This window comes from Sinocyclocheilus grahami, unplaced genomic scaffold, assembly GCF_001515645.1.
Source record: "Sinocyclocheilus grahami isolate Dianchi unplaced genomic scaffold, SAMN03320097.WGS_v1.1 scaffold1944.1, whole genome shotgun sequence".
Lineage (NCBI taxonomy): Eukaryota > Metazoa > Chordata > Actinopteri > Cypriniformes > Cyprinidae > Sinocyclocheilus > Sinocyclocheilus grahami.
In genome coordinates this window covers 91,131-105,713 of record NW_015507123.1, presented here as the reverse complement: position 1 = coordinate 105,713, position 14,583 = coordinate 91,131, and the positions used below count along the sequence as shown (strand labels likewise).

General features: G+C 37.0%; 1 protein-coding gene across 1 annotated transcript; it reads left to right on the top strand.

The window, feature by feature from the left end:
• The first annotated feature begins 3,385 nt into the window (after window positions 1–3,385).
• LOC107573446 (uncharacterized serine-rich protein C215.13-like) lies at window positions 3,386–14,141 on the top strand. Its single transcript, XM_016259879.1, has 7 exons — window positions 3,386–3,664; window positions 5,235–5,272; window positions 5,498–5,593; window positions 5,711–5,870; window positions 5,958–6,028; window positions 6,122–6,226; window positions 13,893–14,141. The coding sequence occupies exons 1-7, from the start codon at window positions 3,466–3,468 to the stop codon at window positions 14,139–14,141; spliced, it is 918 nt and encodes a 305-aa protein (XP_016115365.1). The 5' UTR covers window positions 3,386–3,465.
• The last annotated feature ends 442 nt before the right edge of the window (window positions 14,142–14,583 follow it).

Genomic DNA, 14,583 nt, shown 5'->3' with positions numbered 1-14,583 from the left:
AATGCAATCAATGGGGAGAGTCAGAACGTTTTGTGCCTCTGAATGAAGTCAAGTGGACTGACCTCATCCTGCAGCGAATCGGAGTCCAGTTTGAGCGAGAGGTACATGACTATGTGTGGGACATGTGCGATGGACATCTGGAGCTCGACGGTGTCCTCACCCCACAGCAGACGCACCAGCTGACTGACCGCAGGAGCCACCTTCGCTCTCGAGTCCGGACCGATCCCGACGGGACAGACCGTCTCCAGAGTCAACCTCACCTGAGAAACACAGAGACACAACCTGAAATAAATACTGCAATCACAACAGGAGAATATCAACAACACAATCATATCAAGCTGTTTACAGCCTATAAAAATAGGGCTCAATGTATTGTGTGACAAATGTGACCCTGGAGCACAAAACCAGTCATAAGGGTCATTTTTTTAAAATTGAGATGAATATATTATCTGAAAGCTGAATAAATAAGCTTTCAATTGATGTATGGTTAGTTAGGATAGGACAATATTTGGCCGAGATGCATCTATTTGAAAATCTGGAATCTGAGGGTGCAAAAAATAAAATATTCAGAAAATCATCTTTAAAGTTGTCCAAACGAAGTTCTTAGCAATGCATATTACTAATAAAAAATTAATTTTTGAAATATTTACAGTAGGAAATTTACAAAATATCTTCATGGAACATGATCTTTACTTAATATGCTAATGATTTTTGGCATAAAAGAAAAATCAATCATTTTGACCCATACAATGTATTGTTGGCTATTGCTACAAATATACCCCAGCGACTCAAGACTGCTTTTGTGATCCAGGGTCACATATGTTCCATATTTATTTAGAATTAATTGAATTGCATTGCATTGTGTTTTAGGATTAAAGGAAATATCATATAAATTCATATTTATAATATTTAAGATTATAAATGTATATATATATATATATATATATATATATATATATATATATTACAAGACAAATAAATCAATCTGAGTGTGTGCTTTTACATTTTTCCTTTTGCACTTTTTATTTTTCATTCTTGTCTAGCAGTTTAACTTCTCGTAAACATAACTCATAATATGAATAGAGAGTTGAATGCATCATTACAATAAAGCCCATCATCCTAGTTTAAGCACACAAACACAGACCCATCCCTCAGAGTTTCCACTAATTAGGAAACCTTCCCTCTGATGTCATCAGGCTGGAGGAGCAAATAGCAACAGAGAGGGAGAAAGAAAGAGAGAGGAAGGGGTAGAGCTCATATAGACACTCTTAACTTCATCTACAGCTGTTACAAGTCCAGTCCAATCCGTGCTTTCCCACTGTACGGTGAAGGTAAGCAACATTTCCCAATATGCCATATTAAGATTTTGCAAATGCATAAATAGGCTTTTCGGTCCAGCTGTGGGCTATAGGGGTAGCTGTATGGATTTTCGCAAGAGATGCTGTTGCGTAGAGAGGGTTTTCAAACAGGTGGTACCGAGAGTCTAGAAAAGACCCAAGATGCTGCATATGACAGATGCTAAATATTACATGCATGTATTTAGTTGAAAAATACTGCTATACATGTCTTTTGAGATTTCTTGCTTTGTGAATGAGAATGGGAATGAGATCTATGCAATTTTTCTTATATGTCAGTTATAAAAAATATTAAATAGATGTTATGTTAAATAAAATTGTTAGTGAGATGCTCAGGAGACGCTTTCTGAAGAAGTAACAATATCAAACAATTGGTAAATACTGGATTTCATCAACAGTATATTATATATCTGATGTTTATTTTGAGAACATTTTCACATTTAGTTACATGCAGTTTATTTGCAATATTTGTGAAATTTACTAGCATTTTCTCCATGAAAATTGTAAATCCTTCACCCTTTTTTCAGTGCATCTAAAAAAAATTACATTTATGCATTTAGCACATGCTTTTATCCAAAGCAACTTACAAAAGCAATTCTAGAGCCAATGATATTTGTAATACACAATTCCAACAATGGTTTATTAGACAACTAGATTAATAAGCAAGCTATAGAAGAGGAGAAATGCAAATAGATGGTCAAAGTCATCCAAAACATGATTGTATTACTGTGAAATGGAAAAAGAAAGAGTCATAATTTGGGTGAACCAATGTTTTCACACAAGACATGGTTTCCAGGGTAGCTTCCTGACGGGGTTGATCACCGCCTCATGGGGAAAGGGGTAACAAGCCGTGCTTTGCACTTACGCCCGTGGGATTCACAGAGAACAAACAAGTTGTTAATTGTGTGTGGGCAAGTGGCCTCGTAGCAAGGGAACTTTACTAACTATGAACCGGTATGTCTTCCAGAAAAAATCAACCAAAGATTGCGATTTCTGTGATGTAAGATTGATGTAACATCAATAGCCACACTGAGACGCTGCCTGTTTCAAATTCAAATACATGCACAGGTGGAACACGAATCAATGTGGCTCTGTTTCAGTGAAACAATTGGCATCTATTAGAAGAAACTGTCACTGATGACATGCTCCATTGCAGATCAAAGCAGAATATCATGCTCAGAGGTCACGGGAGGTTAGGCATGTTCCGCAATGCCAGTTATGACAGCTCAGGTTTGCATAGCTCTCAGTGAAAATTTGTCTCCAACGTCATGGATGCAATCCACCATCAGAGAATAATTCACAGGCAAAGGGATTTTTCTGATACTGATACATGCCTTGCTTTTTGTTGGTTGTTGAACCCTTTAAAAATGTGGAATGAATCAGCAACCAAACTCACCAACATCCATAAACACATTCTTGCTGTTTTTCATCATTATTTCATGCTTTCAGATGGCGTTGGGAGAAATATGTTGCACTATCGATATAAGCAAGACTCGGAGGTCTTCAAAAACAGGTTGGTTATTGTACCTTTTTCAAGTAATTGTATGTGGATTAATATTTGGTATGATTTTATTTGTTGCTAGGAAGTGTATTTATTTAACATGAAAGCACAAATCAATACCAATCGCATTCTTTATGAAGCTGCACTGAATGGGGGTAACAGGGGGTAACATCTAAATAAACTGGTTTTATTCAAGTCCAATCCAAGAAAACTAATATTTATGGGTTAAATCAGGTAGAAAGAGCTCTTCAAGGTAGCAAATGCAGCTTACCACATTTAACAGTGTGGAGCAGAGGGAACTTCTGTGTAAATCATACATAAAACCTGCATGTAAAGAAATGGATTTAAAAATGTAATTTGAAATTCGTTCTGCTCATGCTTCTAGTGTGGATGATTTTCCATACATTTCTCAACTGGCCAATTAACATTTTACCACATGCAAATACAGTAAATGCCCTAGATGTCACAGACATTAGCTGTCCTTTATCTGTGTTTCCAACAGGCTTTCTTTTTTTTCTATTATTGCAAATGAGTCTGCTCTCTAAAGTGTTGACTTTAACAACGGATAGTACAGCAGCCACTCAGACAACAGATGAGATATCATCTACAATGTCAGAAACTGAAAGCCAGAGTTCGACCACTCAGTCTACGAATCCAGTAAGAGTGTCCTCCTCCACTTCTTCTGACCAAACGTCATCTACGGCCAAATCAGTCACTTCCGTGACAGGAGCTTCAGCCACTACCATACAGAGCACTATTTCTAACAGTGCTACTGTTGCCTCAACAGACATTACTAGTATGGACACAGGTATTCTTTCTTATTTACTTTATACCATAGAATAACAATAATACAATACAACTTAATATGTGACCCTGGAGCACAAAACCAGTCATAAGGGATTTATACATCACATGAAAGCTGAATAAATAAGCTTTCCATTGATGTATGGTTTGTTAGGATAGGACAATATTTGGCCGAGATACAACTATTTGAAAATCTGGAATCTAAGGGTGCAAAAAAATCTAAATATTAAGAAAATTGCCTTTAAAATTGTCCAAATGAAGTTGTTAGCAATGTATATTACTAATAAAAAATTATGTTTTAATATATTTACAGTAGGACATTTACAAAATATCTTCATGGAAGATGATCTTTACTTGATAGCCTAATGATTTTTGGCATAAAAGAAAAATCAATAATTTTGACCCATACAATGTATTTTTGACTATAGCTACAAATATCCCCCTGCGACTTAAGACTGGTTTTGTGGTCCAGGGTCACATATACTACTAAACTATATAACAATAGAACAATATGTATATATGTATATGATTATATAATAATTAAATAAATATTTTTATGAAGATTATAACTAAGCGGCAACATTCCGGTCTCTCTTGTGAAACCAACACGGAAGTGGCTAAAACTGCAGTTCATCGACTGGCCGCTATAGACTCCCCATGTTAAAATGCCCAACTTTACAGCAGAAAAAAAAATGTTTACAGCCCTGGTACAAAAAGTGGTTTGGGTCTATATAGCAAATTTTTTTATAACTCATCCGTTTAAATTATATTAAGCCTTAAAGTTCTGCATAATTAAGGGCGTGGCCACTTGAGTGACAGGTGGATTGCTGCTACTGTCACCACTGTCGAGCTAGGTGGGTGTGGTTTCAGCAACCAGCTCCCGCCTCTTTGCCCATTTTTGATTATCCGGGAGTGACGTGCGGTGACGCGCTGCCAAGATGGCGACGGGCTGCTCCGCCCATTTTGAGCTTCAAAAACGCTCTTCAGAAACCTACGAGTGATGTCACGGACACTACATCCATGTTTTTATACAGTCTATGGATATAACATATATGAAGATGTATAAAATCTGTGCTAGATTTAGCCAGGGTGGCTTAAAAAGACATAAACACAAAACTTTTAGCACTAAAATGCGACGTGACAAAGTGACGTGACGTGGCCAAGTATGGTGACCCATACTCGGAATTAGTGCTCTGCATTTACCCATCCAAAGTGCACACACACAGCAGTGAACACACACAGTAGTGAACACACACACGGAGCAGTGGGAAGCCATTTTTTGCTTCGGCGCCCAGGCAGCAGTTGGGGGTTCGGTGCCTTGTTGGGGGTTCGGTGCCTTGTTCAAGGGCACCTTAGTCGTGGTATTGAAGGTGGAAGAGAGCACTGTACATTCACTCCCCCCACCTACAATCCCTGCCGGTACGAGACTCGAACCCACAACCTTTTGGGTTATGAGTTCGACTCGCTAACCATTAGGCCACGGCTTCCCATTAAATGTTATTTTCATTTAACAACAACTAAATTTTATATATTTATTTTGTCTTTTTTAATTATTGTCCTTTATTTTTCTACAGTTTCAGCAAATACATCTTCTTCAGAAAATTACACTGCGGTAAGTGCTGGGCACGTACACTAAAAACTTGATGTAGGAGTTACTTCTAGTAAATTGCTAGTAAATTTCACAATTAATTGCAAAGAAATAGCAAATAATACATTGGAATATGATCCATTTTGAAACACTTGTAAAACCTACTCCAATCGTTTTCGAAAAATAATTTTTACAGTGTAATATTTGTGTAATAGTTCTTGAATTGCAACTGCTTTTTTTCCCAAAAAGCTATCCTGTCCAGCATTTGATTGCATGAAAGATTGTTACGTCCAGTTTATGAATACGACGGCGAAGCCTTGCCAATCCAGTGAATATTTCTGTAAGGTCAGTCTGCCGTGCTGCACATTCAGATGGGAACCTCAAGTGGAAAGTAATCCATGCAAATCATCCACTGATGCAGGCTTGATTTAAAGAGTTACTTCTTGCTCTGTTGTGCTTCAGATAACGCAACAGGACACAGGTTACTCTGTCAGCTGCAGTGCCTCATGTGGCGTATCCTGCGGGAACGGGACTGTCAGTAATTGCTCTGTCAACTGTTGCAACACAACCAACTGCCTCAACAACACTCTGCTTGCCATGTCCGATTCATTCAGTACGACAGGTAACCTCAAACTCTTTCTCTAATTATCTCTAACATATGTGAATGGTAACTTTTGAAAATTGACTGTTTTATGACTGATGTCATTAGTATCTACAACAAAATCCACTACTACAACCACAATAATCAAGGCCACAGTTACAACCACCCCAGCAAACAATGTAAGAACACACACAGCAATTTGTCACTGTAGGGCACAAATGAACATTTTGTGCCACCTTCTGACTTTTCTTTTTTTTTTTTACTCCCAAAAGGGCAAGAATTGTCATACTTTCAACTGTAATGGGGCGGAGTGTTACAAAACCAGTACTGTCGGCAGTAATGTCAAGCTGTGTTCAGTTGGTCAGGACTACTGCAAGGTAAAGTAAAAAAAAAAAAAAAACTTACATTAATTTTTTTATTTAATGTAACTACATTTCTTAGTTAGGTTTAATTGTCCTAATCATCTTTTTTATTTGATTAGATTGTTAAATGTTTTCCCCACAATGGCCGTTCACATCATAGATCAATAACTAGAACTAAAAGGTTTTGATAATCATTCTAATTCTATGAGAATACAATGAAAAACCATGTAAAATGTCTGTGTCATCTATTTAAAGTAAATTTTTATTGGTCTAGTTGAAAATCATGGTTTCCAGTTTAAACCTGTTTTGCTCAGTTTGTCTTAAAGAAAATAACACTAACAGAACAAAACAACAATTTTGTATAAATAGTATTTTCGCTTTAATGTCGATTTGGCAAACAGATTCTGGCTATCTTTACTGAATGTACAAATGATTGTAGGTTTCTTTGTGTTTTTTTTCCTTGTTACCTTTAGTTATAAGCTCTTGGTTCTCCCCTCAAGCCTTTTCCCAAATCGTTACCCCTTAAACATATAATTCTATACCCCACAATAATCACCGCAACATGAATCTGAATTAATTTAAATAACCCACCTCATCTTCCCCTATATAAGGTTGTTATAATAAGTGGGGGCTCGTCCGGGATAATATTGCCACAATATTCTGCAATGTTTTTGTCTGGTGAATGTCACTGGGTCTTATGGATATACACTGAAATAAATCAAATCAAATCAAAAGTAGTGTAGAAACAATTTTAGCAAATTTCACAAATAATTCATTAATAAATCATTCCTAAGAAACGGCAAAAGCAAATAGTGTACATTTTCATTTTATGTTGACTTTAAACCATTTTCACTATTGCAAATTGAATGACATTTTGTTTAATACTGATCTCATGCTATGCTGCACCATATTATTCATGAATGTTAAATGAAAGCTACTCATTGTCTCATTTCCTAGCTACAAAAGACAACATCTGGCAGTACAGAGAGCTGGCAGGCGGGTTGCAGTACAGATTGCAGGAAGATGACAGTTTGTTCAAGCACCATTACTACCTGCTACTTGGAGTGCTGCAATGCCACTACCACCTCATGCCTCAAACTGTCAGGTGTAGTGAACATGCCTAGCTCCGCCACCAGGGGTCCTCACTGTCCCGCACTGCTCATGGCCTCCTTGCTGCTCTTCTGGATAGTCAAAGTCTTTCCTTGAGTGTAACAAAGTCACATTTAATAAGCAATCCAGGGAAGCACCGTTTTCTGTTAGGAGAGAGTGTGTGTGTGTGTGTGTGTGTGTGTTTTAAAGCTGATTGTACTTCTTCTTCTGTCACTTTTACATTATTTGTGATGTAAGCAAATTAATGTGTGTGTGTGTGTGTGTGTGTGTGTGTGTGTGTGTAAGGTCAGTGTGAGAAGCAGAATGTGCATGTGTGTGTATATATATATATTTATGTATAGATGCCAAATAAGCTTTACCATGGGCATCCGTAGAGAGTTATGTTAAGTGGAAACATACCTGTTGTTGGATTCATTTCACAGAGATAGACAGAAATGATCCACCAAGAAATATATTAACACTGCAGAGACAAATATGAGGTTAGCTTCCTATCAAGAGTTGTGATTAATTCTTGCTCTTTTTGGCATTAATGTACACTGTAAGAAAAAGAAAATCCGTAGAAAATGCATGTTGTCTTGGCAGAAAATTACCAGTATCACCGTCGTTACGTTTATGGACATTTCCTTCAACCTTAAAATATAATGCACAATTAAAAATCCTGGAAAAACACCTGTGAAAAATTAATAAATATTAACATGGCACATTGGGCTGTTTTTTTAATGGACTTTTCTTACAGTGTACATATGTTTGAATTTTGATTACAGTCAATCATGGTTATCTGAGGCTTCTTTTCTTACTCGTATTTTGTTGGTGTCCATTGTACACAGGTTTTGTGCTTTCTAAAAAAGCTAGTTTCTATTCTATATTACTCACAATACTCCAAAGAATAGTATCATAATGCACAGATAATCCTTTTTCTGATACTAATTATATGATATGACACATTTGTTGTCCAATCAGACAGATTTCACCCTGTGTGCATGCAAAAATAATAGTTATGTACAAACCAGTTAATGCCAAACAAATGGAGTATGCACTTTATGCATCTAAATGGAAATTAGACAATTTAAAATATGTATAATGCAGTTATAATATTGGACATATGAAAGTCTGTGGGTAAAACCCATACTCATAAACATAAAACTTTATTTTTACAGAGAAATATGTTTATTAAAATGTAAGTGTACAGATCTAAGAGGCTACGCTAATTTTCTTAAATAACTTTTGAATTAACAAATTCTGTCAGAGTAACACTACTGATAATCTAATAAAGGTTATGATTAGGATTTTGACATCTTGGTTGATAAGGGTTGTAGTGGTGTTTATTGCTCTGTACTACTTTAATCTGACAACAATGAAAAACCGTATATATATATATTTGATAACCAGCTTGACTGTTACACAAGAAATAGATCTTAACAATTGCTTTTAAAATTAATAAATAAATGTTTTGTCTTCTCAGCACCCAGTCTAGCATGTATTTGTACATTTTCTTGTAATTCTCCTAAAAATGTATTACATTTCTTGAACTACTGTATTAGATCGACCTGGTTAACCAGTCTGTATTAAAGGGATAGTTCACCCAAAAATGAAAGTTACTCCATGATTTACTCACCCTCAAGCCATCCTAGGTGTATATGACTTTCTTCTTTCAGACGAAAACAGTCGGAGTTATATTAAAACATGACTTGGCGTGGTGTTCCAGCAGATGACGTATAGGCGTAGAGTAAGCTCCGGTGAAAATATGCTAGTCTCGCAAGAACCATGTTTTATTTACAGCAAAGGAAAACCAGTCTCCTCTTGACATATTGAAATCCTCCAACATTTTTCGTTCCAAATCCTCGTTTTGTACTTCTAATTCGTGACCGGTGTTTTGTTTTGCTCTCTCCTCTGCGCTTCTGCGTTCACCAGTTCTCACCGGCGCTTACGCTATGCCTACTGTACATCCTACATCATCCACTGGAACGCCACTCTGTCGTGAACGCAAGTACGACAGTTTGCGGAAGCTAAAGATTACGGATTATAAAGTTGTAAACATGGATATTTTCCTTACACAAACGCATCGCTTCGCTTCAGAAGGCATTTATTAACCCTCCGGAGCCGTGTGGAGTACTTTTTGTGATGGATGGATGCACTTTTTTGGGCTTCAAAATCTTGACCACCATTCACTGTCATTATAAAGCTTGGAAGAGCCAGTACATTTTTTAATATAACTGATTATATTTTTCTAAAAGAAGAAAGACATACACCTAGCATGGCGCGTGAGTAAATCATGGGGTAATTTAAATTTTTCGTTTTAATTAGATCTGATTAATACACAACTGTGTCAGTCACATAAATTAACTAATTAAACATGATGCAGGTTTAGGAATATTGTATACTGATAGATGAAAGACTATGAGGAGGTATATTCAGATATGGGTAAAATAAAATACTAAAATACAACTATTACTATACTATTCAATTTTTTAGAATAGAATAATACTAATCGTACTGTTTTTGCTATATTCAGCATGTAGTATGTACAATATGCACATTTTAAAAGGTATACCTGAAAAATGTTGGCTACAATACACAACAAAGTACACTACATACACTATAAGCACGAAAGTATTCAGACACACATCTTAATTATTTAATGCAGGTGTTTCAATCAGACTTATTACCACATGTGTATAAAATCAAGCACCTAGTCATGTAGTCTGCATTTACAAATATTTGCAACAAAAAAAAAGGGGGTCATTCTGAAGAGTTAAGTGAATTTAGACATGGTGTGTTTAAGTTGACAACACTCCGCTGATTCCATCGCTGAAGAGTTCCAAACTTCCACTGGCATTAATATCAACACAAAAACTGTGGTTCCATGAAGCTGTGGTTGGAGCTTCATGGAATGGGTTTCAATGGACAAAGCATCGGCTGGAGTAGTGTAAAGCATGCCACCACTGGACTCTGGAGCAGTGGAAACTTCTTAATGCTTCAGCATACCAAGATATTTTGGACAATGCTATACTTCCAACTTTGTGGGAACAGTTTGGGGAAGGACCTTTTCTATTCTAGCTTGTACCCAGTGCACAAAGCAAGGTCCATAAATACATGATTGGATGAGTTTGGTGTGGAAGATCTTGACTGGCCCACACAGAGCCCTGATCTCAACCCTATGAGATGAATTGGAACAGAGATTGAAAGCAAGGCCTTCTCGTCCAAAATCAGTGCCTGACCTCAAATGCTCTACTAGATGAATGGGCAAAAATTCACAAAGAAACACTCTAAAATCTTGTGGAAAACCTTTCCAAAATGGAAGGTGTTGCTGCAAAGGGGGATCAACTCCATTAATGTTTATGTATTTAAACGCAATGTCATTAAAGTCCCAGTTGTCAGGTGTCTTAATCAGTGGCGGATTTAGGTATGGGCAACCACCCAGGGCGGCATCTAGAGCGCCCACACAAGAAAAAGCAAAAAAAGGAATGCACGATCGGGTTTTTACCGTTCATTTGCACCGCACGTCAATATCATGTCACTGTGTGGGTCAGTTAACCTGGTCGGGACTCAGAGTGTGCACCCGGAGAAGTACTCTCTCACTCAGACACAGGCGGAGGGTGAACCAAGCCTAATGTTTAGACTAATAACTACGCACATCACAAACCCAGCTTTTTAGGCAAGTACCAGATATGGATGTCATGTGATAAAATATTTTTAATACTACTGAATTTGTATTTAACCTGATCACAATTTAATAAAACATTGTAAGTTACTCTTTAATTTCCACTTTTATTCACACAGCGAATAAATTACATAGAGAAAGCGAACTTTTACATTATCAAAGAACATTGAAGCTTTGACATTAATCATTGAAGCTGTCTACATTTTAAAATGAATCTCTTACTTACTATTATACATATATTTGCCCTTTGTTGTTTATGATGAGATAATTTGCGAGAGTGCAAACTGCAAAATTCAGTCTGCGAGCATGCGCACAAGGCATATCTCTGGCATTTCATCGATGTCTCATCTGAACGCCTCTGAACACCAGAGGGCATAACTAAGTGGAATATCTTCCTGTCCTCCTCCTTGTCGAGAAACTAATATAAAAGCTGTCACCTCATAACCTTAATGACGTGTCTGTCCGTAAATATCTCATTACACGTCATCACTTCCTCTTTTGTCTTCTCGTCTGAGAAACTGCAGCGATGTGAAGTGCAGCTAATCAGGACAAATTTCCGACAGCTGTATCCCTGTCTGTAAGACATATTGTTTAACATGTGAGCGTGCTCTTTCCGAACCGCCCGTAGGAATTTGGTGAAGTATTTGCATTAAAAAATAAATAACTAAAAATTGTGGGGGTACTGGTGTTTCTACAGTCTAAGAATATGTCCGCACAATGTTCGTCTTGCCAGAAGCTGATGGGACTTGATGATTGACATGACCAGTGTCCGAGCTGCCTAGGCATCGAGCATCTTAGGGAAGCTCTGGAAGATCCATGCATCCATTGCAACATGATGCCCCTAGCAATGCGACAAGCTCGCCTCGCAGGGTTAAGCATTAATGTGGAGGGAAGTATGAAAAGAAAAGCTTTGGCTTCGGCCTTCGCTCCTCTCCCGAAACAAAATAAAGTTAAAAAAAGAACTTGCTTGTAGAGTTGATGAATTGGCTGATGGAATAGGGAAAATCCAGGAGTTTTTGGCAAAACTGCAACCCCAGCCAACATCTGAGATTTCAGAATCAGGCAACGAGGGGACTGGTATTCCATCTCTCTCGCAGCCTGATTTTGCATTAATTCTAGATGAGATTGACGTGTCTCCGTGGCAGCCACAGACTCGCTGCTCTCGGAAGAACAATCTGTTTTAGATAAGGGACCAGGAATGATTGACAGTGATGATAATGCGGATGATGAGAGTGAAGGATCGCTTATGTCTGATGTTCTAGTAAACACAATAAAAACCACTTTAGCAAAATTGAGAATGGAACCCAAATCAACAATGGGAACTGCGCATACAAATCGCCTTTGCCATTCTTTGCAGCGAACTAATGTATTTGCTATTCCACAATCTCCATATTTTATTGAGGTATTCTCGCAAAGCATTTAAATCCGCTCATTCAACCAGACTGGATTGGGTTTCTCATCTGTTAGCAGCAATGGAGGAAGTGGGCCCAGTAGGTTTGGGTCCGATGTCTCCAATAGAACCCATCTTTAATTGTGCTATATATATATATATATATATATATATATATATATATATATATATGTATGTATTAGGACATGTTGAAATTAACATCAACTATGATTAATTAAGGCATTAGAAGAATTGTTCATTGTTCATCTCAGATTAACTAAGGAAGTTAGTAGTAAAATGCTACTCTACAATTTGTGTAAAATTAGAGTATTATTTAGAGTATTTATTTAAGTTGGTCCGAAGTATAACTTTTTCAGTGAAGGAACTACAGCTAATGATAACGGCACAGAGGAACATCATTGTTGGAATCACTTTCAGATAGATTTTTCGAGCTAATGAATGGTAAAAACATTGACAGCCAATCAGAGTTCATCCTATTTTAAAGAGCTTAAGAATTTAAAGTAACAGACAAAAAAAAAACTGCAGCTTTAGCTCATAATAAACAGCACGTTATCGGCCTTTGGTGTGGACTCTATAATAATCATTAAAAAATTATCATAATAGCTTATCAATCTTGGTGTTATCTTTAGTTATAAGCTCTTGGTGCTCTCCTCAAACCTTTTCCCAAATCATTATCCCACAAACACATATATTTTTATACCCCATAATAATCACCACTATATGAACCTATTTAAATAACCCACCTCATCTTCCCCTCTATGGGCCTGTCCATATAAGGTTAAAATAAGTGGGGGCTCGTCCGGGATAATATTGTCACCATATTCTGCAATGTTTTTGTGTGGTGAATGGCACTGAGGTCTTACGGATATACACTGGGAAAAAAAGTGTAGAAACAATTTTTACTACGAAATTGCTAGTAAATGTAACAAAATTTTTGTAAAAAAAACATCTTTGAATATATATATATATATATATATATATATATATATATGTATGTGTGTGTGTGTGTGTGTTTACTGTTTTTTTTAATATCGTGTGTTGAAGGATATTTGGTTTAATACTGATCTCATGCTCTAATGCCCCATATTATACATATTTAAATAACCCACCTCATCTTCCCCTCTATGGGCCTGTCCATATAAGGTTAAAATAAGTGGGGGCTCGTCCGGGATAATATTGTCACCATATTCTGCAATGTTTTTGTGTGGTGAATGGCACTGAGGTCTTACGGATATACACTGGGAAAAAAAGTGTAGAAACAATTTTTACTACGAAATTGCTAGTAAATGTAACAAAATTTTTGTAAAAAAAACATCTTTGAATATATATATATATATATATATATATATATATATATGTATGTGTGTGTGTGTGTGTGTTTACTGTTTTTTTTAATATCGTGTGTTGAAGGATATTTGGTTTAATACTGATCTCATGCTCTAATGCACCATATTATACATGAATGTTAAATGAAAGCAACTCATTGTCTCATTTCCTAGCTACAAAAGACAACATCTGGCAGCACAGAGAGCTGGCAGGCGGGTTGCAGTACAGATTGCAGGAAGATGACAGTTTGTTCAAGCACCATTACTACCTGCTACTTGGAGTGCTGCAATGCCACTACCACCTCATGCCTCAAACTGTCAGGTGTAGTGAACATGCCTAGCTCCGCCACCAGGGGTCCTCACTGTCCCGCACTGCTCATGGCCTCCTTGCTGCTCTTCTGGATAGTCAAAGTCTTTCCTTGAGTGTAACAAAGTCACATTTAATAAGCAATCCAGGGAAGCACCGTTTTCTGTTAGGAGAGAGTGTGTGTGTGTGTGTGTGTGTGTGTTTTAAAGCTGATTGTACTTCTTTTACTGTCACTTTCACATTTTTTTGTGATGTAAGCAAATGAAGGTGTGTGTGTGTGTGTGTGTGTGTGTGTGTCTGTAAGATCAGCATGAGAAGCAGAATGTGTGTGTGTATATATATTACATATGTGTATAGATGCCAAATAAGCTTTACCATGGGCATCCGTAGAGAGTTATGTTAAGTGGAAACATACCTGTTGTTGGATTCATTTCACAGAGATAGACAGAAATGATCCACCAAGAAATATATTAACACTGCAGAGACAAATATGAGGTTAGCTTCCTATCAAGAGTTGTGATTAATTCTTGCTCTTTTTGGCATTAATGTACACTGTAA